This window comes from Mus musculus, chromosome 14 (assembly GCF_000001635.26).
Source record: "Mus musculus strain C57BL/6J chromosome 14, GRCm38.p6 C57BL/6J".
Lineage (NCBI taxonomy): Eukaryota > Metazoa > Chordata > Mammalia > Rodentia > Muridae > Mus > Mus musculus.
The window spans coordinates 33,497,013-33,522,646 of NC_000080.6; the positions used below are offsets into that span (position 1 = coordinate 33,497,013).

The following is a 25,634-nucleotide window of genomic DNA, read 5'->3' on the forward strand; positions in this document are numbered from 1 at the left end:
CGGTTATAGCTACCTTTTGTAATATACTTTTCTATGTGCTAGGTGGAGTTTATTCTGTTCTGTGTCAGTATAGGTCAGAATCAGTCTCAGGAGCAAGTGCTGTCGGACACAATGGCTCTGTTCCCACACCCTGTTGTTGCTTCCTTTTCAGATTCCTCAGACTACGTGGTCTGCCCCTGGTCACTCCTGCTCTCTGCAGCGGGAGGTCTTTCTTTCCAAGACCACGTTTCTCACATAGAGGCTGCACCATTCAAGGCTCCTGAACTGCTACAGGGATCAAATGAAGAGGGGCAGCCTGATGCATCACAGGTAGGTGTGGTATGCCGCCTCTCCCAGGGAGACACCCAAAACTCTCTGCCCAGCCCCAGTTCTGTTTCCAGGCTTTCTTGCTAGCAACTCACTAGCCTTTGGACAAGGCAGTTCAACCTCACTGAACCCAAGTTTCTCAGTCAGTTAAGTGATACAATCATAACTCTGCCGATCCAGTTTTGTCAGCATTAAAAAAAGTGCTGGGGCTGGGGAGGTGGCTTGCTGGTTGATGGGCTCGAATATAAGCATGCAGAAAGCCAGACGTGGTGGCGCATGTCTCTAATCTCAGTGCTAAAAGATGGAGGTGGCAGGATTCCAGGGCCTAGCTGGCTAGCTAGTTTAATAAACTGTTAAGCTCCAGCTTCAGTAAGAGATCTCAAAAAACAAAGAGGGAGTGCTAAAGGAAAGTACCCACTTGTCAGTCTCCAGCTTCCACGTGTGTGCACATGGGCATATGCACATTCCCATACCCATATGTATGTGTGTATGTGTATATCACACTCACATACAGGAGAGAGAGAGAGAGGGAGAGAGAAAGAGAGAGAGAGAGAGAGAGAGAGAGAGAGAGAGACCATAGCTGGGCAGTGATGGCACACACCTTTAATCCCAACACTAGGGAGGAAGAGAGAGGTAGGTGGAATTCAAGGCCAACCTGGTCTACAGATGGAGTTCCAGGACAGCCAAGGCTACAGAGAGAAACTCTGTCTTGAAAAACTAATAAAACAAAACTAACCGACCAAACAAAAACCCTAGTAATAATAGTAATTATTATTATTAATAATAATAATAAAATAAAAGCCATGCCAAGTGCCTTGTGCTGAAGGTGTTGGCATCAGTGGAGACTTCTGGATTTCCTCAGTGAAAAATTGGCTTCCTTCTGAATGGCAATGTATTTGCAATGTATTCCAGTATTTACAGCTAATAATAATAATAATAATAATAATAATAATAATAATAATAAAGAACTTGAGTGTCAGAATGCTCAGGGCAGCTGCACAGTGCTGGGTGAGCACAGCCCTTCTTCCTTGGCCTTTCATGGGGAACCTGTGGATCTGGGGTACTGCTCCTCCCAGGACCGCCCTGGAATGCCGCTGCTTTCCCTTCGGGCTCTGAGAAGAGGATGGGCCCTTCCAGGTTTGGTTCATCAGGTTCCATGTAGCTCCATTGCACAGGCTTCCTTCCTTCTGCGAGCCCCCCCCCCCCCCTGCCGTGAGATCCCTGGGTAAGTCACCAGGCCTCTGGGGAGCTGGAGACAGCTACATCTCCTGCTTGGTGCTCCACCTGGGCTAAGTTGCCTGTCATGTTCTGGACTCAGCAAGCACATCACCCTGATTCTGAGCTCTGGCTTTCTACAAGGACACACCAGTGTGATATGCAAATGCAGGGTTAGTGGCAAAGGGCTAGTAGCCAACAAGCCCTAGCCAGGGGTGGGTAAGGGCTGACTGGGAGGGCAACTACACCCGGAGAGCTGGCACCCTGTCCTCTGTGTTTTAGAAAGGCTGAGCTGAACTACCTGTGAAGTGCTTCCGGGGACTTCCCTGTGCCCTCCAGCACTTGCTGGGAAGGCTTTACACTCCCTGTGGCAGGTTGGCTTGAGTAAGCTCCGCCCACTCCTGTGCCCTAGCAGACCAGAGCTAGAGGAAATTCAGCAACTCCATGCAGAAGTGTCAGGCCTTGGGGAATTCTAGGGCTCAGAAGAGGCTGAGCCCAGAACTGGGCAGGAATGCTGCAAAGATACTAGCTAGGGAAAGAACGGAACAGTGAGTCTGAGTCAGAGAGAGCCAGTATGGGGTGGGGCTGGGTTCTAAGGAAGCTTGAAAGTGTTTGTATTGGCTGCTTACCCCTCTGTTCTGACTGGCCTCTGGAGTGCCTCCAGGAGAGGCCATAGGCAGCATCCTCTGCCTCCTTAGGAAGAGGAAGCAGGCAGGGACATCTGGTCTCTTGGTCTACTATACCCAAGCAGTTCTGATGATCAGGGCTCCCTTCCATTCAGCACACCAATTCTCCCTTCATCCAACTAGGCATAAGGTGTGAGGGGTATCTGGGAAGTCAGGAGTGTAGAGGTCTCAGCAGGGGCTGCACTTAGGACCCTCCCCAAGCTTTGGCTACACGAGACTAACATCTGAACTCTAACCAGTGTGTCCAGTACCATTCCCGAGTCTAGACCAGACACAGGTGGAAGATGCGGGCAAGTCTCTGGCTGGGAGCCCCTTAAATTTCCTTACCTCTTCTCATCCTCTGAGCAGGCAGATGTGTTCTCATCCATAGAGCCAGGATCTGCCTTCAAGAACCTTCTCCCATGTCACTCCAGAGGCTGCATTTAGGATATGGGATGGAACCTACTGGGCTTAGCTTTGTCCCCAGGGCATTTTCAGACAGAGCTTTGGGATCCAGACAGTCCTGGAGTGAATGGTGTGTGTGCTGTGCTCTGATGCTTTCCCACTTCTGATCAGGGTCACTGCCATGAAGATGAAGCTTGGGAACCGTCCCCCCCCCCCCATTGGGTCTGGGTGTTGGGCTGAGTTTTAGGGGTGTGATTTCAGATAAAGACACTAGTTTACTGACACAGGTGACACTTGATTCACTCCTCATTCCTATGACGTGGGACCCCAAAGCCACTTGCAGTAGACCCTCTGTCTGCTCCAGGAACCATGGCTTTTACACATGGTTCGCTACTTGGGGGGCTTCTCTTCCAGAGTTCCACCCATGTTAGGAACACATGTCTGACCCTTCAAATCTTTTCCTGAGAAAAAACGATCTTCAAGACAATGGACATCAACCAAAGGACATCTATTTATCTAACCCACAGCTCTGGGGCTTGGATTCAATCCCCTGTTTGGGTCTTATTCGGGCAAACTCTCTAGCTTCCCTTTGCTTTAATTTATCTAAAATGAGGACAGTTCAAAACCTGCCTCAGAGGGTTGTTGTGAAGACAAAATACATTTTAATAAGCAAAGGGCTTCTAACAGGTCTCAAACCTGATAATGATCATTTCCATATGCGTTTTCCTTAGAGGGCTCACTTTAAAAACAAGGAACTTCAGAGAAATCTGACCAAGCTCTGGCTGATACACTGGGTCATTTTCTGACAAGATACAAGGCTGTGTAGTAAGACTAACCTTATGACACAGTACAGAGCTGGCTCTAGTTACAAGAATGAGAAAGTCCCAGATACATCATCCAGATCCACAGTTAGTCTTTAGTTACTTCAGGAGGAATTTAGATGTGGGTAGCAGCTCAGGGATATTGACGAGCATTCAGGATGTGAATTTCTATTCTGGTCATGGTTCTTATTTCCACATGGTGGCAAAATAGCTGCTGTGGCCCCGTATATCACAACAGGGCACGTGTGGGTCCAGTCACATGCTTTTTGTTTTTTATTTTTCTTCCAATAAAGCAAACATTCTTATTTTTTTCCAGAAGTACCCTAACAGATGTTCTCCCTTATTTTTCACCAATCTGGGAGTCATAGTTACTGCTAGAAAACAAATTTCTAGCCTGCAGCGTGGGCGGAAGCAAAGGCTAAGGAGGTGCAGATGGTGCTGGGCTCGCCAGATTCCCACCCCTTGCTTTGCACTTGGCCTGCTGGACTGTGGAGTCACGTGCCTGACGCTTAACATGTGCTTTTCTCTTGGGCAGATGCACGTCTATTCCTTAGGGATGACTCTCTACTGGTCAGCGGGATTTCGAGTTCCACCAAACCAGGTCTGTAAACAAGGATGCAACACATCTTACTAGGTCATCTCTCTGGATTAGCTTAGTAGCTCTCCCCTGGGCTGGACCACAGGCATTGAGTATAGATCTCCACCTTCTATCCAAAGCCATATGTAGGCTTTACCAGCCAATGGCACAGCTCATTGCCCAGAGTCTGTAAACAACCTCAGCATCTTCTCCAACACTCCAAGCAGACCCAAGCTGGGACCGGGAGTCAAACCTAAGATTCACTTGTCCGATCTGCCCAAAGGAAGTAGCAAGCTAGAGGATTTCATATACAACAAACATTACTTATGTATTCTCTCAAATGCTTTTAGAATCAGCTTTTCCTAAAGTGAGCTGCTGCCCCGGGAAAAGAGTTCTGTGCTCAGTAATTGAGGTAAAACACATCCCATAATATTTCCTCTGAGAGAGGTTTCAGACTAGCTTGTTACTGACTATGGCAAGCCCCCAAATAGAAGCTTTATGGGGTAAAGCATGTTGCACAATTCAACAGATGGATACATGCACCGAGTGCATGCAAACATTCATGTGAGCGTGTGCATGTGTGTCCATAGCTGCATGCATGTGTGAATGTGTATTTTCATTTGACATCATAAGAGTCTTTTAAAAACTAAGACTATAGAAGCATCGTTGAACCTGACCACAGGACCCTCCCTCCCCTCTCACCAATCCACCCCTCTTCCTCCCTCCCTCCCCCCCCTCTCTTCTTCACCTCCCATCTCTTCCTCCCTCCCTCTCTTCCTCACCTTCTATCTTTTCCTTACCTCCCATCCCTACCTCCTTCCCTCTCTTCCTCACCTCCCATCTCTTAGGCAGAAAATTATTTACAACTCAGCCTGCTTAAGGTGAGACCCCCCTCAAACACACACACACACACACACACACACACACACACACACACACACACTGGCTACCTGCTACCCCATGATTATATATTTCAGCATCTACCAGTCAAGATGGAGTCCAGAATTTGGCTTCTCTGACATCCCCAGGGCTTGTCTTATGGATGTATGATTTTCAAACCTGTAATTGGCTTACTGCTCTGCCAGCACCATCTTGGACCCAGTTCTTTGGGGCCCCACAATGTCATTCTGTCACAAGCCCTACTGTAGCTTTTCCTTACACACACACACACACACACACACACACACACACACACACGCACACACACACACACCAGCTCTTTTGCACCAGCTCACCTGCACCCTTAGCAAATATACTACCTGCAAAAGGTGGCAAATATGCCACCTGAAAAGTCTTTCTACCTTGTCCCTAAACCCCTGCTGTTGCTTAAGGACTGCCTGGGTCAGGTTTTTGCCTGTATACTTGTGGGATTCTGTACTTCCTGAAGCAACTGTGCTGGCACAGTGGGCTCTAGCGAGCTGCGTAAAAACTTGACACCGTCGCCTGCTTGCTGTGAAGATAGGCACCACACAAGGCTCCCTGAGAGCCTGAAGGGAGTACTTGTACAAGACTATTTTTTCTTTGGCCTAATGTGTGTTTGGCAGAGTTCTAGCAATGGTGACTGTGACCGAGCCCTTTGCTGCTGCTGACTTCATGCAAGCCGCTTTAACTCAAAGGTCTGTTTCCTGTGTACTCATGTTCCAGGGGGAAGTTGCCATGAGAGAACCAAATAACCATGGTCAAGCGCAAGCACAAGCATGTGCGTGTGCATGTGCGTGTGCGTGTGCGTGTGCGTGTGTGTGTGTGTGTCTGACTATTGGTATGGCCAAGCTCGGACTCAATGACAAATCAGATGTCTGTTCCAGGAGAAGCAAACTTGTTATAATTGTGAGGAATGTGTTTTCTGGAGTCTCCAGGACACGTAGACTTTGGTACCCCACAGCAGGCCACTCCTTGTGGCCACAGCCATGGCCATGGCCACGGCCACACTTCTCACCAGTGTATGCTCTGCAGCCCCTGCAGCTTCAAGAGCCTGTACACTCCCTCCTGCTGGCCATGTGTGAAGACCAGCCACGGAGACGGCAGCCACTGCAGGCGGTTCTGGAAGCCTGCCGGATTCATCAGGAAGAGGTGGCTGTATACCCAGCCCCTGCCAGTCTCCATATCAGTCGACTGGTGGGCTTGGTGCTGGGTACCATCTCCGAGGTCAGTTATAGAACCCATCTTTCCCACTTGGCAGCCACTAGCTGTGTGTGACAATTGGAATTTCAATTAGCCAAAACTTAGCTAAAAGAAAACTAAATATAAAAATTCAGGGTCTCAGCCTTAGAGCACTTGTCTAGCAGACTCTGTAAGGAGCTAGTTAACCTGACAGGGAACATGCATATGTTGGTTGGTATAAATGCAGCCTTCTGACTTCTTGCTGAGTTGAGGCTCCCTCGTTCCTCACTCAGGTGGAGAGGAGAGTTGTAGAGGAAAACGCCTGTGAGCAGCGGAACAGAAGCTGCTCTCTCAGGAGCAGGCTGCATCAGGCTGACGGCGAGAGCCCCGGAGCTCCGGCCTCTGATGCTCTGCAGCCTCGGAGAGGTGAGTAAGGGCCCAGTGTTCCTGTTTGGACAGAAGGTACTCAAGGTGACCATTCTGTTGTCCGCTACCCTGAGTGTGTGGACATCCCTGCTCTATACACAGAGAGTTCCCACACAAAGCCACTTTCCCAGGAAATGCCTCAGGCCTGGGCCTAGAATCACTGTGCCTAATAAAGTTTTAATAGTTGAATAGAGTTAATTACATGATGTCTTTAAACTGAAGTCCAAGTGTTCAAATTGATGAGAACAAGTTAGAAAAGCAAGAAAAAGCTTTTACTTTATTTTGTGTCTGCATGTCTGTCTGTGTACCATGTGCATGCCTGATGCCTGTGGAGGCCAGAAGAGGGCTTCAGATCCCCTGTGAATGGAGCTACACATGGTTATGAATCACCATGTGGCTGCTGGGAACTGACCCCAGGGCCTCCAGAAGAACAGCCGATGCTCTTAACCACTGAGCCATCTCTAAGGTCATCTAAAAATGACCTTCTAAGCGGAATGACAAGCAAATAGCTCATAAAAGTTTTTGTTGTTATTACCTTGGGTAGGCTGAAAGAGCTGGTTTTTACAATGCTCTTTAAACACACCTTTCCCTGCTTTCCAGCTATCTGAACCTGAGTTATACGTGAGTCACTGTTCTTGTTGCTGTGAGGTGCTAACAGATACGAGCGTCTGAAGGGGGCGGGCTTTGGTTTTGCTCACAGTTTGAGGGTACGATCCACAATGTCGTCGTGTGGCAGGAGTGACAGGCACTGCTGGTCACACTGCATCTGATGTTGGGAAGCAGAGAGAAATGCCCCCATCCCACTCGTTGACTCTCATTTCCATTTTCAGTCTGAGAACACAGACTCAGAGACATTTAGCTGGTATGCACACTCTGGGCTGCTTATCCTATACAGCTAGGTGGTTTGCTTGCACCACCCCTGCCCACCCTGCTGTCTGGTTAGTTTCAGAGAGAAGCGCAGAGACACAGAGTTCCTTGGAGCGATGCACAGCACACAGTCGCAACAGTTTTGTTAACAGGTGAGTCTACCACCACTGAGCTCTGCAAACTCAGTTGGCGAGCCTGCATACCCTGCTTTTTTTGCCGATGATTAGTGATGCTCTTCAGAAAATGACATTAGTAAGAAGCCAAGGAATATGGGGCCTACTGGCAACTGTATTGTCAGGGACCCCACATCTTCTGGGAATCCCATTCAGGCTCAGAGATGGAACAACATGAACCTTGGTGGTTTAGTGGTGATCCCTAGTCCCGAGGCACGCCCTGCCTGCTACATAGCAACAACCACAAGGGACAGTGGCTGCAGGCAACAGCTACTCAGAGCTCGTATCCGTGGCTTGGTGATTTCAGTGGGGTCCAGCCAGTTCTCCTAGCCTCTCTGGCTGCCTTCTGGGACCAACTGAAAACCAACTGAGGAGGCTTCACTCCTGGGGAGCACGTTTGTTACTCCAGTGTCCCCACAAGTACGTGACATACTGTGTACTCTGTGATGTGATGGGTTCAGCCCTTCTGGCTGATAAGAATTTTCCAACTTCACTGTATCATTGGACCCCTTTTGTATATGTGGTTGGTCTGCTATTGACTGAAGCACTAGAAGGTGGTACTTGACTGTTTATCATCAAAACAGTTTAAATGTCTAAAGCTTTCAAATCAAGGTTATAGTCATGATCTATTTAGGGATATTGGGTCCTTGTGGTCATGGTGGGTACAGAGGCAGAATTCTGGGGTAGGGGACTAGTAGATGTGTTTGCATTTCCCTGCCTTGTGGCTGTGTAGCCTTACCTTCTGAGGGTCTTAGCTTCACCAACACAAGAGATTGTGTCACCTCTCATGATTTGGGAGATAACTCAGGTGGCAGCTAAGTCTGTCACTGAATGGATACATCACCAAGTGTGTCACCTGTCTTCACCCTGGCCAGCACATTTGCAGGTGCCGGTCCCTGTGACTGTGAGGAGAGTCCGTGGTATGGCTCAGAGCCTATGCTGTTGGCAGAAGCAGAAAGCTCGCAGCCAGCAACATCTTCTCCAAGGAATTTCCTGCAAAGAAAGGGAAAGGTGAGCAAAGGGGGCTGGAGCTGGAGGACACTGTCAGGAATGGTCCTAGCTGGGACCTGTAACAGAGGGCAGATATAGGGGCTTCAGGACACAGGGACCCTGGGATGGGGTTCAGAAACCTGAGCTGACAGAAACCTGAACCTGGCCATTCGATGCTAGGTACCATCCAGTCCCCCCTCTCTGCCTCACTGGCTGTATAGTAGCCCCTACTGAAGCATCCAGGAAGGTCAGCATGCTGTCAGTCTCCTCCACCTCACTCTTAGGCCTCTGTTGAGATGGACAGTGGAAGTCACTGACCATGCCTCCTCTGTCTTGCTGGGACCTGTTTCCTTGGAGGTGGCTGTCACTGGGAGGCAGAGGGCTATAGAAGGCAGAGAGAGATGAGCTCCAAGCCTAGAACCATCTTCTTCTACCTTTGATTAGTTTGGATTTTTTTTTCAGTTCTCCAGACCAGAGTTCATCCTGTTGGCTGGAGAGGCCCCAGTGACCCTACATTTGCCTGGATCCATTGTGGTAACTACTGGTTAGACTGGGTGGGATGGGAAAGAAACCACAAGCTGAACAAACTCAAGGCTCACTCTGCTTTAAATGGGGTCTATTCTGAGGATATCTTGGCAGTCTCTCTGTGCCACCTCCGTGAACCTCCTGCTCTCTCTGCTTCTTTTCCTTCCATCTCTGCTCGTGCTGCCTTTTCAAAGCCGTGTAAGAGTAGTATTCTCCTTTCCATCCACACCACGTTCCTGCATCTGTCCTGTCCCTGCAGACACCTGCCAGGCATGGCCACCCTACTCCTGCCTTTCATTCTCCGCCAGGAGAGAACTCCTTGCGCCTTTCTGTCCTTCTCACCCTCACTCCCAGTTCAGCCTTCATCTCATTCAGCACAGATGCTCTGGAGCATCCCCATAGACTGGTGCTCCTCCAAGGCCCTGCCCTGTCTGCTGTGGCAAACAAAGTCCTTTCCACGTGAAGCCTACAGTCTGGGAGAAGAAAAAGAGAGGCAAATGCATAACAGAAAAGCATGCCAGGTAGCGATTTGTGCTTTAAAAAAAAAAAAACCAAGAAGACACATACATGTGGGAGAGGGTAGAAGATGATAGGTATGGATGAGGAAAAAATGTTCCTTTACCCAGGGAAGTGGCTCTGGGATGATAGGAATGGAAGGAGAGAGGCATGGGAGATTGTAGGGAAAGGGTCTGACAGACGGAGATTATCATTAGGGTGTGCTACCCAGCTCAGCCCAGTACATGCCCTCATGGCTTATGTCCAGCCTGGGGCCATGTTTTCAGCTAATGTTGAGCATTCGGGTTGACGAGCTTCCCATTTTCCATATTCCTAGAGCCAAGATGCCTGTCTGGCCAGGCCTGTCTGGCAGTGCTGCCTTTTGGCTCTTAGGCCTTCTGGAAGCAGGGCTGTGGGAAGGCTGGGATAGTGTCTTTCTTTTCCCAGGTTCCTGTGTCAACCCCCATGCTGATATATCTTTGTAGCTCAGAGCAATGCAGACGAACTCCAGGAAAGCCTCCCCTGGCTCAGTCAGGGGCACATGACTCACAGATGAGTCTGAAGAAAAGCCGGGGGAAAGAGGTGGATCAGTCTTATCTCACATTGCCAACCTCAGAGATCCCTCAGAGAGCCCAGACTTGGGTCAGGTCTGCTATAACCAACTGTGCAACCCTGGAAAAGTCCCTCATTGTCTCTAAGCCTCAGGTTTTCATCTGCTAATAGGGAGAGAAACTACACTCGTCCTATAGGCAGTTAGACAGTTAAATGAGGCATTGTGTGGAACACGCACAGCCTGGTGACCGCCCAAGCTAAAGACTCAAAGCCTCGTCTTGACTGTGAGCATCGATACTGTTATTGTTTTCAGACCAAAAAGGGGAAATCCTACTTGGCTCTCAGAGACCTCTGTGTAGTCTTGCTGAACGGACGGTGTCTGGAGGTGAAATGTGACATGGAGTCCACAGCAGGGGCTGTCTTCAATGCTGTCATGTCCTTTGCCAACCTTGAGGAGACCACCTACTTTGGCTTGGCTTATGTGGAAGGTAGGTGGTTCCTGGTCACACTAGTGACCTGAGCTTCCAGGGAACTCAGCTAAATGAGTTCCTCCTGAAAAGCTATTTTATCCTGGGACACCTTACTTTTCTTACCTTGGCATAGGTTAGCATAGGGGCCACTTTGGGTACCTGTATAAGAAGCATCAGTGAGCACTGTCATGAAAACATAGTGGTAGGTTGAGGAGTGGTGGCTGGCCAGGGCTGGTGAGTCACCGTGCTCTGGATGCAGACAGGCAAACATTAAAAACATTTCTAAACCACCTGGGGTGCTGCTGGCATTTTGCACGTTGGTCCCAAACATCGCAAGTTAATCTTTCCTGAGAGAATGGTTTGCATATTTCTTTCCAGGTTTTTATTCTCATGAGTGGTCTATTTGCTTGTGGTTTCTTAGTGTGGCACAGTGTGGCTGGTGGCAGCATCCTTGTCTTCGCAGGGGTCTCATCAGATCCTTTCCACAAGAACCCCACTTTCAAACAGGAAGGACAGCCAATTTGTGGTATTATGTAGGTCATGACCAATGAAGTTTGCACTTTGTGACAAAGGAAAGCGGTTTTAGAAAGCAGTGTATTCTTCTTTAGTGTCTGCTATTCAAAGATCGGAATAGTAACTTTTATTTTTAAAAACATTTTAATTAAAATATACTTACAACATCACTTCTCCCTTTCCACTTCTGCCTCCAACCCCAGCCATGCTTTCAAATTCACAGCCTCTTATGTATTATTATTGTTAGGTGGGCTTGCAATGTGTGCTCATACACAAATGCAACCTGTTGAGTCTGTTTAGTGTTTAGTGATGCTTGTATGTATACATTTCCAGAGATGATGCTTGGTACTGGATAACTAATCAGAGAAATCATCTCTGGGGAAAACTAATTCTCCCTTTCTCTCAAAAGTCACTAGTTGTCTGTAGCTTTTCATCTGGGGTTAGAGCTTCCTGAGATGCCACCCCCTCAATCCACACTGATACCAGTTGGCTTTGTTCAGAGCTTATTTCATATATTCAGAGCTTGTTCCGGCAGCTATGGTGTTGAGATTTCACAGGTATAGCTTTCCTGCCATATCTGAAAAACATAATCTTGCAGCAGACTTCCTGGTCTTCTGGCTTTTACAATCTTTCCACTCCCCCTCCCACTTTGTTCCTGAAACTTTGAGTATGGGGCTTAGGTTGTAGTCATAGCAACAGGAGTTGAGTGCCCACAGCCAGGTGTTCTCTGCATTTGGCCAGTAGTGGCTTTCTGTAATGGGCTCTGTCTTCTGTCAAAGAAGCTTCAGTAATGAGGGGTGAGAGCTACACTGACTGGACAGCCTACAGAAAGTACTGTGCTTTACTGATTTGAAATATAAGTGGAAACCAGGGTGTGAGCGATGGCTCAGCTGGTAGGCAATGTGTCTGGCTTGAGTTTGATTGTCAGGATTCATGTACCAAAAATCTAAGTGTGATGGTTTGTCACTGTAATCCCAGTACTAGGGAGGCAGAGATAGGCAGATCCCTGGGGGCTTTCTAGCCTGCCAATCAAACCTACCTGGGGAGTTCCAAGCCACATAGAGTCCTTATACCTCAATACAAATGCTGGATTGTATTCAAGTAACGACATTAAAGATTGACCCCTGGCCTCTACAGACACATGCACACATCTGCTCCCATATATGCATAAACATGCACATACATGCTCAAGATACTAAGTGAGCAGAGAAGTCAAATCTAGGCGAATCCACATTTTATCCTCTAGTCACGGTGGTGATTATAACCCCTTCTTATGGGGCTGATTCCTGGGCTTCTGGAGCTGCTTAGGGAGGGGCCTCCTGGGGGAGATCACAGATCTGCATAGAGACCATCTTGGGAGGGTTTGCCAAAAGACTGTACTGGGAACTCATTTACCCTTGGAGAAAATCCAGCTTAAAGGAAAGAGAGCTTGGTATGGGGAATCAAATTCTGCAGCAAGGGTGGAGCAAGGGTGGGGTTGTGGGACAATGGCCATCAGCAGTGAGGGCAGAGGGCTGGGTGATGGCCATTAGAGGTACCTGGAGGTACACATGTTGCCCAGGCCAAAAAAAAAAAAAGGCTGGCTGCTAATTTAAAAGCCCTACCTTCTAACTGTGGTGGGAGTCCTACCCTAGACAAGCCACTGTGCTATACACTGGAGGTGGGGCACAGGAACAGATAGCTTGGGATCTAAGGAGGGTCAGGCAAGGGTAGACCTACAGGAATCCTGGAAGTGGACTATGTTGCCCAGTTTGGTTGAGAGCAGCTTTTAAAGGAACAGAGGATAGAGATAGTATTCAGTGGTTCGGGCTGATGTAGGCTTCAATCTAGATGGGCTGGAGGATTAACTCTGCAGGACCTGAAGTCCTGAGCTTGCACATGAGATTGCTCTTATCTCTGCCTTGGTCATCTTGGGCTGTTACAACAAAGTGCCATGCCTGGGCAGCTTAAACAGGAGCCTCTTCCCCCTTGAAGTTGGGATCTTGAGGTCTAAGATTCAAAGTGCCAGCTGATTTCATTTTTCTGCTTTCTGTTTCTCAGAGGAAATCCTTCTTGTTGCATCCTTACATGGCAGAGAGAGAGAGAGAGAGAGAGAGAGAGAGAGAGAGAGACTCACTCACTCACTCACACTCACTCACTCACTCACTGACTCACTCACACTCACTCGCTCACATTCACTCACTCACACAAGGTAAGGGGCCAAGGAAGGAGAGGGAAGAGTATGCAAACATCTAGTAGGTAATGTGTCTGTTTCTGGGAGGTGCAAAGTGGTCCAGTTGATGCAGAAAGACCTGGCATGTGGTAGGGACTTCATACACCATTTATTTGTCATAAGATGACATCTGGGAATCTGGGAACCAAATACTATGTGGCAGCTCTTCATCGTAAATACAGTCACCACTCAGCATCCATAGGCAATGGATTCTAGGACTCCACCAGATCCCCAAATCCACAGAAGTTCATAAATAAAATAAGGAGGTTTGTGCATGCATTGAGTATATGCCCCTGTGTCTCTAGAAGACTCAGAATGCCCAATTCAAGGTGTGCCATACAATACAGTATAGGGGACAATGACAGAAAATGTCTGTACATATTTGTTATATATAAAATAAATATTTCAACATGCAGTTAGTTGAATCTGCAGGCTGTGCATATGGTGGCTGGCTGTGATTTCGTCTGTTTGATCATTTTCCCTTGCCTACTTCTCTCGGCTCCTGTAGCCCACGTAAGGGTCTCCTGTTACCAGATAGTGAAGGGTGCTCTCCTGCACCAATGCAGCTTGCACCCTACCTCTCTGGGCAGAGCTGAAGAGATGAGTCTGAGGGTGGGCCACCCCCTATTAATTCTTCCTCCAAACTATTTCCATCTCAGGTGAAGAGTTCTTTTTTCTGGACAAGGACACTAGATTGTGCAAAGTTGCCCCAGAAGGCTGGAGAGAGCAGCACCCTAAAGGTTCTGTGGACACTTTCACGCTCTTTCTGCGGATAAGATTCTTTGTCGGTCACTACAGGCTGCTCCGGTGAGTGCCTTAGCCCATTCCTGGGATCATTTCAGGGTCTATGCCCACCCAGGCTAGCACTGCAGGTAGTGGGTAGCAGAGGCAGGGCAGAGAGGATGATCGATCACATATTACATATAAAGGTCCGTTTCTGTCCGTGGGGTTCTGATGTAATAGAATTAAGAGGAAAACTAGTCTTTTAGAGGCAGACCCTAATCAAAATGCGAAATTGCTCCCTGTATTTTAAGCATAGCCCACCTAACATCAAAGTTCTCTTTCAGCAAGTCCCTGCTGTGCACACTCCACAGCTCAGGGTGGGGGTTCCAGGGTGGGGCATTGGTGTGAGCTCACCATCTGTTTTCTGTTGCTTACTACAGACACTACCTAACTGCATTTATCAGTTATATACCAGCTTGAACTGCATCCTCACGGATGTCTGGTATTGAGAAGCCCTCTTCAGGAGCAGGAGGCAGGGTGTGGGTGGACGAACTCACACTAACCTCTCTGGCTATGTTCTCTGGGTTCTGCTGGGTGGTATCCATTTTCTCAGACTGTGTGTTACTTTCCTGGCTCTCAGCATCCAGGCTGTCTTTATCCCTGTGTTCCTTTGCTAGGCACAGCCTGACACGGCATCAGTTCTACCTGCAGCTTCGGAAAGACATTTTAGAAGAGAGACTGTATTGCAATGATGAGACACTGCTGCAACTGGGGGTCCTTGCCCTGCAGGCTGAGTTCGGGAGCTATCCTAAGGAGGTAGGGGTGGTACCTGGGGCCTTTGGGTGGAATCACTAGAAAGGTGACTATGGGAAGCAGAGGCTGTAAAGAATTTAGAGGCTTTGTTTTTTGAGATTTGTTAGCATCTACAACCGAGACTGGGGTAAACTATGTCCATTCACCACCTACACACCCATTCATTTATCAAACAAGCTTTCATTGAACACTGAGCAAGTGTTCTGGTTCTATAAAGATAAACATACCAACTTCACACATTGTAATGAGTTTTAGACTAGTGCATCCCTCCTTCTATCAAGCAACCATGGTACTATAATTACTATGATAAAATACCCCAAAAAGTTATAAAAAGGAAAGGGTGATTTAGCACAAAAGTTTAGAAGCTTGAAGTTCAAGTTTGGGCTACCCCATTGGTTTGGCCTCTGATGAGGCTGCTGGGTATCTCATATTAGGAGTGCATGTCAGGAGGAACTCACAATGCAAAATAGAAAGTCAGAGGGAGAGAGGCTGAAGTCCCATGTTCCCTTCTGAAGAGAAACCTCCAAGAATCTAAGGACCCCCACTTGTTCTTTTTCCACAAAAGCTCTACCATTTCCTGATAGCATCTCACTGGAGAGCAAGACTATCCATAGTAGACCCTTGGCAATCACCCAGACCAAAGCCACACCACAGCAATGTACACTCTTTTTGAGTTTCTATCACCACCATCACCAATATTAATAGCCAATCTTTATTAAGAGATCACTCTATCTGCCATTGACCTAAGTATCTAACCCACATGAATATTGCAAAGTTGACATTGCATATTCTGGATGGACACTCTGTAGCATATGTGGCTACTAATGGCTAAAGTCTAAATTTGAGTCTGACTGTGTGTCAGTCACTGGCAGTTTTATTGAGAGGCATGTCCTCTCAAACAGTGGTTCTTGTTGGCCATAACAGCTTCTTGCCATAGCAGCAGAATCATATATAAGTCAGGATATGGATTCTGGCAAGTGGGGAAGTGGGTAGGATCTAGGGAAGTTGGGGGGAACTTTAATCAGAATATACTGCATGAAAAACTATCTTCAATAATTATATGTCAATAAGCTTTATCTTTTAGAACAGTTTTAGCTTTATAGTAATATCAAGTTGGAGATGCAGAGATTTCTTGTGTAGTCTTCCCACTCAAACAACATAACTATCCTGCTGTATTTGTTACAATCAACCAACCTGTCCTGACACATTGTTATCACCTAGAATACACAGTCATGCTTGATTTTCTGTGTGTGGGAACTTCAAACAGCGTTAGGGGACTATGCTAGATTTCCATCACTGTAACAAAATACCTGTGGCCATCGACTTACAAGGAGGAAAGATGTATTTGGCACATAGTTTCAGAACTTTTAATCCATAGTTGTTGGCTCTGTCACTTTGGGATGGGTGACATAGCAAATCATGATAGAAGTGAATGATGAAGGCTGTTCACTTCAAGGCAAGCAGGAAGGATAGGGGAGGAGTCTGGGGTCTCAATATCTCAAAGGAGACATTAGTCTTTAGGGACCCAGCTCCTCTCACATAGCAACCTCTTATAGCAGTGGTTCTCAACTTCCTAATGCTTCGACCCTTTAATACAGTTACTCATGTTTTTAGTGAGCCCAACCATAAACTATTTTTGTTGCCACTCCATAAATGTAGTTTTGCTAGTTATGAATCATAATGTAAATATCTGACATGCAGGATATCTGATATGCGGCCCCCGTGAAAGGGTCATTCAACACCAAAGGAGTCGAGACCCACAGTTGAGAACCGCTGTTTTAAAGCTTACACATCCTTTTAATAGTACCACGGGCTTTGAAACCACATGGCCTTCTGGGAACATTTAACATTCTAACTACAGCAAGGAGGCTTCAAAAGGGACAGCATTTCTCTGCGTTGTTACTGGGAAGAAGGAAGAGGCTTTTGGCATTTCATGAGGTGATGGGGGCTGGCTAGGTGGCACCTGTCACACTTGGAGCGACTTTGTGGTACTAAAGGAGCTTATATTTTGTTTAGTAAGTGCTTCTGGTGATGGGGAGAACTGAAAGCTGCTGTTGTGGAAGATGGGCGCCCTGCAGAATTTTAAGCAGGGAAGTAACATGATTACATTTGCATTTTAAAGAAGGAGACAAAGGCAATTTAGTATAAAAATAAATCTCCTTAATCATGCCATCACAGCAGAACAGCGTTCCATGGGCACAGAGTCCTCCAGCCTGATCACACATGGAGATTTTATATAGTCATAGACATTGCTACACCCCAGCTGCACCCTTCCTCTCATGATTTGTAGCCTTCCTGAGTGTGCCACCGAGCTGGAGAGCTTGCCTGTTTATGACTCCACGGGGCTGGGACTTCCTTCGCATATCCAGTCCCCTGTTGGGCTTAAAGTTCCATGTAAATGACAATTGCAATTATAATCACACCAGTTGCACCTGAATGCTCTCTTTTATAGAGGCCATGGAGATCAAAGTACTTGTGCCTAGAACTTTCTGGGTCCATGTTGATGTCTTCTCTTAGGTATGTTCTTAGCAAGTGACCAAGATGCTATATGACATCCTCCTCTCCCTAAATGTTTATATAAACATACTTTGTCAGGATATACGTTAGCTTTCTGTCGCTGTGGCAGAATACCTGAGGTAACCCACTAGGGGAAGGAAGCTTTATTTTGGCTTCATTGGTTTGGGTGCACGTTTGCAGCCTCCCTTGCTTTAGGTAGGCTGCAAACGCCAGGTGTGGAGCAGAGCAAAACCCATGGTAGCCAGAGCAAAGAGAGAGAAAGAAGGTACAGGGTCAGGTCCCAACAGCAACCTCAAGGTTAAAATGTAAGGATCTTCCTCACTTCCCCTGGATCCAGCCTCCTAAGTGTCTCCCAACAGTGTCACTTGCATGTGACAGCCTTTAGCATATGGACCTTTGGGAGACTTAAGATCCAAGCTGAAATGAAGTCGTTAGGTCTACAGGAAAGCTGAATGGCAGGAAGGAGAGTAGAGGTTTGCTGTGCCAACAACTCCCCGTATCTCACAGTCTCCCCTTGTGAATGGTACACTCTTGTACCAGAAGGCCCATTTGTTCCAGTTGACGAATCAATGCCAACAGATGGTCATCTGTTCACACAGGGTTCAGTCCTGGTGCCATGGACTATATAGGTTTTGACAAATACATAATGGCATGTGTCACTATTCTCGTGTCATAGAGAGTAGTCTCATTGCTCTAAAATCCATTAGCATTCCCTTATTGGCGCTCTGCCTGCCTGTCCTCCTGGCAACCACTCATCTCTTTATTGTGTCTGTAGCAGGAGATCTCGTATTTGGAGACAGTATGCAACTTTTCAGATGGGTTTATGTCACTTAGTAACATGTGTTTAAACACCTTCATGTCTTTTTCTTGTTACCACATTTCTTTTTCAGGGCCAAATAGTATGCCATTGCCCAGATGGGCTGTAGTGTTTTCCTTTGCTTCCCGGACAGCTTTTGCTTCCAAGGTTTGGCAACAATGAATAAAGCTGCTATTAGCAACTACATGCAGTTATTTAGTTATGTCCTGTGCTGGGCACCTAACCCAGGGCCTCCTATGACGTGTTAGGTGAGCACTATTCTCCTGAGCTACATTCTTGGCTCCATGGAAGGTTTTTCTGTGGATGTAGGTCTTCAGGCTTTTGGAGTTGATTACCAGGCCCTCAGTTAGAGTCTGCCTAGTACTGTGAGAATCTGACCGACTGTCTTTCAAAGCGGCCGCACCACTTTCCACTCCCAAACAATGAATGTGATTCTGGTTGCTTCTGTTCCCAACAGCATTTGGTGTTGTCAGGGTTCTGAATTTTGACCAATCTAATGAGATTTTTAAAAAATGTACTAGGTCAGTGAAAAGTTTCTTTTCTTTCTTTCTATGGTGTGTGTGTGTGTGTGTGTGTGTGTGTGTGTGTGTGTGTGTCTGTCTTTGAGCCCTGACTCAGTCCGGGTCACTTGGAGAATTCTGGGATTCTCAGTCTATGACTACATGTAGATAGGTTTGTGCCACAGCATGACTGTGGGGTGCAGTGGACATGGTGGTATGCCCTTCTGAACCCCGTCAGGCTGACTAAACCACCCTCTGAATAGAGGTCAGATTCACTCAGCTCCCAGCTTTCTTCTTCAGGATAACTAGCGTCAAAGCTTGCGGGAAAATGGCTGGCAAGTGGTACCTCCAGGTCAGGGGAGATGGAATCAGAAATATGGAAGTAGGGTAAACTCCACACTACCCACTCCTGTCTTACTCATTGTTTTGCAGTGGACCTGGAGATGGTGCCTTCATGAACTGCACTATACTCTGTTTGTCCCCAAGTCTGGGTTGAGGGAACTCAGTACTAGGCACTAAATAACATGGGCCATCTAGTCTCTTCTGAGGGTCTGGAGCTTCAGTTTCCTAAGCTTCAGATCTGGGGGAGGTTGAGGTGAGGGGTGGAGATGGGGAAGAGGGACCCGGTCTCCCCAGGCATGGTTCTATATAGATATTATGTCGTAGCAGAGACTTCCTTGTTGTTTAACTCCACTTCTAATTTAGAACCCAACACTATGTCCCAGAGGCACCTCAAAGGGTGCCTTGTCCCTGTCTATTGGTACTGTGGTTTCACACACATTTCTCTTCCATTCTGAACTGCCTAAAAGGCCCCCTGGCTAATCTTTCCTCTGCATGTTCTTCCCAGCAGGTAGAGGGCAAAGCATACTTCCGAATTCAAGATTACATTCCAGCAAGGCTTATTGAGAGGATGACAGCAATCCGGGTCCAAGTAGAAGTCTCAGAAATGCACCGGCTCAGTTCTGCGCCATGGGGAGAGGATGCTGAGTTGGAGTTCTTGGAGGTGAGGCCTCTGGGGTCTTGAGAGAGGTATTGATATCAGGGAATGTAGGCAGTGGCTCTCTCTGCAGCCATCTCTGGGGACCAGAGGGGACCTGAGCAACATGGAGAGACTTTTGGTAATAGGTTGCATTAGAAATGACCCCTCTGCAAAAATACTCAATAAAATTCTCGCTATCTGAATCCAAGAACACATTAAAACAATCATCCATCCTGACCAAGTAGGTTTTATTCCAGGGATGCAGGGATAGTTTAATATACGGAAATCCATCAATGTAATCCATTATATAAACAAACTCAAAGACAAAAACCACATGATCATCTCGTTAGATGCGGAGAAAGCATTTGACAAAATCTAACACCCATTCATGATAAAAGTCTTGGAAAGATCAGGAATTCAAGGCCCATACCTAAACATGATAAAAGCAATCTACAGCAAACCAGTAGCCAACATCGAAGTAAATGGTGAGAAGCTGGAAGCAATCCCACTAAAATCAGGAACTAGACAAGGCTGCCCACTTTCTCCCTACCTATTCAACATTGTACTTGAAGTCCTAGCCAGAGCAATTCGACAACAAAAGGAGATCAAGGGGATACAAATTGGAAAGGAAGAAGTCAAAATATGACTTTTTGCAGATGATATGGTAGTATATATAAGTGACCCTAAAAATTCCACCAGAGAACTCCTAAACCTGATAAACAGCTTCGGTGAAGTAGCTGGATATAAAATTAAGTCAAACAAGTTAATGGCCTTTCTCTACACAAAGGATAAACAGGCTGAGAAAGAAATTAGGGAAACAACACCATTCTCAATAGTCACAAATAATATAAAATACCTTGGCGTGACGCTAACTAAGGAAGTGAAAGATCTGTATGATAAGAACTTCAAGTCTCTGAAGAAAGAAATTAAAGAAGATCTCAGAAGATTAAAAGATCTCCCATGCTCATGGATTGGCAGGATCAACATTGTAAAAATGGCTATCTTGCCAAAAGCAATCTACAGATTCAATGCAATCCCCATCAAAATTCCAATTCAATTCTTCAACGAATTAGAAAGAGCAATCTGCAAATTCATCTGGAATAACAAAAAACCTAGGATAACAAAAACTCTTCTCAAGGATAAAAGAACCTCTGGTGGAATCACCATGCCTGACCTAAAGCTTTACTACAGAGCAATTGTGATAAAAACTGCATGGTACTGGTATAGCGACAGACAAGTAGACCAATGGAACAGAATTGAAGACCCAGAGATGAACCCACACACCTATGGTCACTTGATCTTTGACAAGGGAGCTAAAACCATCCAGTGGAAAAAAGATAGCATTTTCACCAAATGGTGCTGGCACAACTGGCGGTTATCATGTAGAAGAATGAGAATTGATCCATTTATATCTCCTTGTACTAAGGTCAAATCTAAGTGGATCAAGGAGCTCCACATAAAACCAGAGACACTGAAACTTATAGAGGAGAAAGTGGGGAAAAGCCTCGAAGATATTGGCACAGGGGAAAAATTCCTGAATAGAACAGCAACGGCTTGTGCTGTAAGATTGAGAATTGACAAATGGGACCTCATGAAACTGCAAAGCTTCTGTAAGGCAAAAGACACCGTCAATAAGACAAAAAGGCCACCAACAGATTGGGAAAGGATCTTTACCTATCCTAAATCAGATAGAGGACTAATATCCAATATATATAAAGAACTCAAGAAGGTGGACTCCAGAAAATCAAATAACCCCATTAAAAATGGGGCTCAGAGCTAAACAAAGAATTCTCACCTGAGGAATACCGAATTGCTGAGAAACATCTGAAAAAATGTTCAGCATCCTTAATCATCAGGGAAATGCAAATCAAAACAACCCTGAGATTCCATCTCACACCATTCAGAATGGCTAAGATCAAGAATTCAGGTGACAGCAGATGCTGGCGAGGATGTGGAGAAAGAGGAACACTCCTCCATTGTTGGTGGGATTGCAAGCTTGTGCAACCACTCTGGAAATCAGTCCGGCGGTTCCTCAGAAAATTGGAAATGGTACTATTAGAGAATCCCGCAATACCTCTCCTGGTCATATATCCAGAAGATGTTCCAACTAGTAAGAAAGAAACATGCTCCACTATGTTCATAGCAGCCTTATTTATAATAGCCAGAAGCTGGAAAGAACCCAGATGCCCCTCAACAGAGGAATGGATACAAAAAATGTGGTACATTTGCACAATGGAGTACTACTCAGCTATTAAAAAGAATGAATTTATGAAATTCCTAGGCAAATGGTTGGACCTGGAGGGCATCATCCTGAGTGAGGTAACACAATCACAAAAGAACTCAAATAATATGTACTCACTGATAAGTGGATATTAGCCCAGAAACTTAGAATACCCAAGATATAAGTTACAATTTGCAAAACACAAGAAACTCAAGAAGAACAAAGACCAAAGTGTGGACACTTTGCCCTTTCTTAGAATTGGGAACAAAATACCCATGGAAGAAGTTACAGAGACAACGTTTGGAGCTGAGACAAAAGGATGGACCATCTAGAGATTGCCATATCCAGGGATCCATCCCATAATCAGCCTCCAAACGCTGACACCATTGCATACACTAGCAAGATTTTGCTGAAAGGCCCTGATATAGCTGTCTCTTGTGAGACCACGCTGGGGCCTAGCAAACACATTAAGTGGATGCTCACAGTCAGCTATTGGATGGATCACAGGGCCCCCAATGGAGGAGCTAGAGAAAATAACCAAGGAGCTGAAGGGATCTGCAACCCTATGGGTGGAACAACGTTATGAACTAACCAGTACCCCGGAGTTCTTGACTCTAGCTGAATGTGTATCAAAAGATTTCCTAGTCGGCCATCACTGGAAAGAGAGGCCCATTGGACTTGCAAACTTAATATGCCCCAGTACAGGGGAATGCCAAGGCCAAAAAGTGGGAGTGGGTGGTAAGGAAGGGGGGGGGAGGGTATGGGGTACTTTTGGGATAGCATTGGAAATATAAATGAGGAAAATACCTAATTAAAAAAGAAAAAGAAATTACCCCTCAAAGGGATAGGATCTATTGGTGTAGCTGGGTGTCATGAGGCCTAGCTTTGACCTTAGAGGGGCATTCATGGCACTTCCCTGTGGACAGGGAGACCTCACAGATGAGAAAGAGGATGGCTGAGGTAGAGAATGAGGCTAGGAGCTGGGCAGAGCTGTCGGGAGATTCCTTGTGTGCAGCCTTCTGGGCCCCTGTCAGCACAGCCGTATTGGGTGTAGCTCCCTTCTGTTTCCTCCTCTCTCCTCACCTTAAAGCCATAGCACATCTGTCTCACACACTGGAGAATACCAGGACCATGACCGCTTTGCTCCCTCCACTGTCTCCCATCACTGCTGGCCAGGTGCTGTGGGGCATGGAGACAAGCCCCCCGTGTTCCTATCACTGGTGGGTCCCAGGTCTTGGGATGACAACTGTGTATCTGGGGTAGGCACAGTGTGATAGATGATCAGAGAGACTAGGACCAATGCCAGTGAGCAGTGAGATGAGACAGGAGTAGCCTCTTTGCAGGAACATGAGCATTGGGCATATGAATGGGGAGGATCCTCTAAAAAAGGTTTATGTAGCTAGACCTTCAGATTTGGGGAATAGTCTTTCAAAAGGACATGCCAGGGTGTGTACATGTGTCTGTATCTAAGCCTTCTAACTTAGGGCAAAATATTCTCTCCATGTGTTTGTTTGTTTGTTTGTTTGTTTGTTTTTGCCTTTAAGAAGAGAAGTGATTGAGATAAACACTGGAAAAGCAGGGTTTTGCCTTTTCTTTTTGGCCAGTCACCTAGGAAGATGAGTCCAACACCTAATACGGGGGGCAGCGTCTAAGTCCCACCAGAAACACTCCCTAAACCCCCTAGTCCAGCCTCATACATGTTCCCTGTCAAGAACATTCCCTTGGTGAGGAACACATGGAGACCTCAAAGTCTTCAGATGATGAGCAGCCATGAGCTGGAGAACTGAGCTGAGATCAAGGACTTCACCCTGCAGGTCACTACTGTGGGGTGAATGTGCTTGCAGCCTGTTCAGGACTGAGCTTCATGTGAGGGCTCGGTCTCATTCTCCCTCCACTTGTAGACAGATCCATGAAAAGTGACTGTAAAAATAGCTACCATCTTACAAGCCTAAGGCTGAAGGGTTTTTTTTTTCTTCCTAGCTTCACAAAAAACATTGGGCAGATTTCGATCATTTGCATGCAATGTTCATTCATGTTGAGACACACTCTGGCTCCTACTCTTTCCTTTGGTGGCCTGACATAGTGACTAACTCATAGGCTGCCTGTTCTCCATACAGAGTGTTGAAAACAATTAGCTTTGCACCCATGTGAAGCATCCGTATCACAGTTTGAGTTTGTCAGTGTTCTCCCAAATGTGAAGAAAGCATTTCCCTGTCACGACACCTCAGAGAATGAACACACTTGCATTTCGATATAGTCACACTTCTATATGTATTTTTATATGTATATATGCATTTAAAATCGGCATATATTACTTAAGTACTTCTATGTATTCATATAACCCTGCATTGCAAAAGAATTGAAAATGTACTTTGAGTCAACACATATTCTCCCTCAGCACTATATTCCATGCCTTATAAATAATTCCAATATGCAATACTGAAATTAGTATTTTTTCTGTACCTATCATTGGCTGTATTTCTGTTTCATTTATTAGGGGCAGAATCTCATATGTGGGGTCACACCAGTGTTGGCAGTGCTCAGTTTAACCACTGAGGCTACATACTGTGGAGGCATCTTGTACCCCTCCTAGGTATTTCTTGTCCCTCTAACCAGGATGTCAATACCAGCAGTACCCCAGAGCCACAGAGCCTAACACATGGCTGCTGAGCCACAGAGAGTCACTAGATAGTTAATTATAGCTCCTCTAGGCTCTTCTCTTCCTAAAAAAGAGGAAATTATTCTCAGGTGGCTGCCTGAGGCTTGGTTCACGGATGCTGTACTCCGCCAATTCATTTCCTCCCACTGGCAGCAGACTTGGCAGCAGCCCAGTGTGGGCACTGTTTAACACCACCCTCAGTCTGGCAGATCCACAGCTGTGGGAGTGTGTGAATCCCTGAACAACCTGTTCAAGGTTAGCCCACTGTTTTCCAGGCGTCCTGAGTGCTTGAACTGTCCCCACTGGGCTAGGCATTGGGATTGGGATGTTTTATGTAGAAACAATGTTGGAATCACATTGGTTACATCCTGTGGTTTTTCTACTCAGCGTCTAATGAGTAATGGATGCATCCCCAGGTGCTGCATGTGCTTTGTTCTTCAGTGCCGGGGAGGTGGCAGGACAGCAAGGGACAGTTAGGATGGCTTGGTTCCAATCTCACTTTGTTCTCTGCTGCTGGGGGAGCAGGGGACCATGGTAGAAGGGTTGAGGAAGGGCACCGTGGGAGACAGGAGACAGGTACAGTGTTTTACTTTTAACAGATTGAAGATGTCCTAGAAAACATTATGTGTATTTATCTATGTTCCTAGTCTTTAGGGATGCTCTGAGTTTTAGTTGTTGAGAGTGAATTCTTGGAATCAAGCAGACTCTTCTATTCAGATCCCCATTCCTGCCTCCAAGGAATTTAGACTCACTACTTGGATCAATTGAATGATTTGTCTCTCAGATATAGGAGAATGTATTTCTGATTTTTCTCTAAGCTTACTAAAGTAAAAGCTGGAACATCCTACCCACTAGCAGTAAATTGTTCTGATATGTGTAGTACAAAGAAATTGAAGCTATTGTTCTTAAATCGAACCACATACATATGGCCGCATCCATATTTTGACTTGGGGATGTTCCAAAAGAGTCTGAATCCTAAGAAACACCTCTTCACCATCTTTATATCCTAGTGTCCTATATTAAAGATATGTGTCTCAGATGCTCTTCCTGGGATTCCGCAAATGAAGAGTTCTTTAGGTTCAAAGAGAAAAAA

General features: G+C 46.3%; 1 protein-coding gene across 1 annotated transcript in view; it reads left to right on the plus strand.

Annotated features, from left to right (window-relative positions):
• The window catches only part of Frmpd2 (FERM and PDZ domain containing 2), a 91,769-nt gene that overhangs the window by 13,512 nt on the left and 52,623 nt on the right, over positions 1–25,634 (plus strand). Inside the window, exons 3-13 of the mRNA XM_017316244.1 lie at positions 152–309; positions 3,948–4,013; positions 5,943–6,134; positions 6,383–6,515; positions 7,459–7,534; positions 8,431–8,566; positions 9,008–9,079; positions 10,431–10,605; positions 13,972–14,119; positions 14,713–14,851; positions 19,530–19,685. Coding sequence (XP_017171733.1) covers positions 152–309; positions 3,948–4,013; positions 5,943–6,134; positions 6,383–6,515; positions 7,459–7,534; positions 8,431–8,566; positions 9,008–9,079; positions 10,431–10,605; positions 13,972–14,119; positions 14,713–14,851; positions 19,530–19,685 — 1,451 coding nt within the window. The remainder of the gene's footprint in view (positions 1–151; positions 310–3,947; positions 4,014–5,942; positions 6,135–6,382; positions 6,516–7,458; positions 7,535–8,430; positions 8,567–9,007; positions 9,080–10,430; positions 10,606–13,971; positions 14,120–14,712; positions 14,852–19,529; positions 19,686–25,634) is intronic.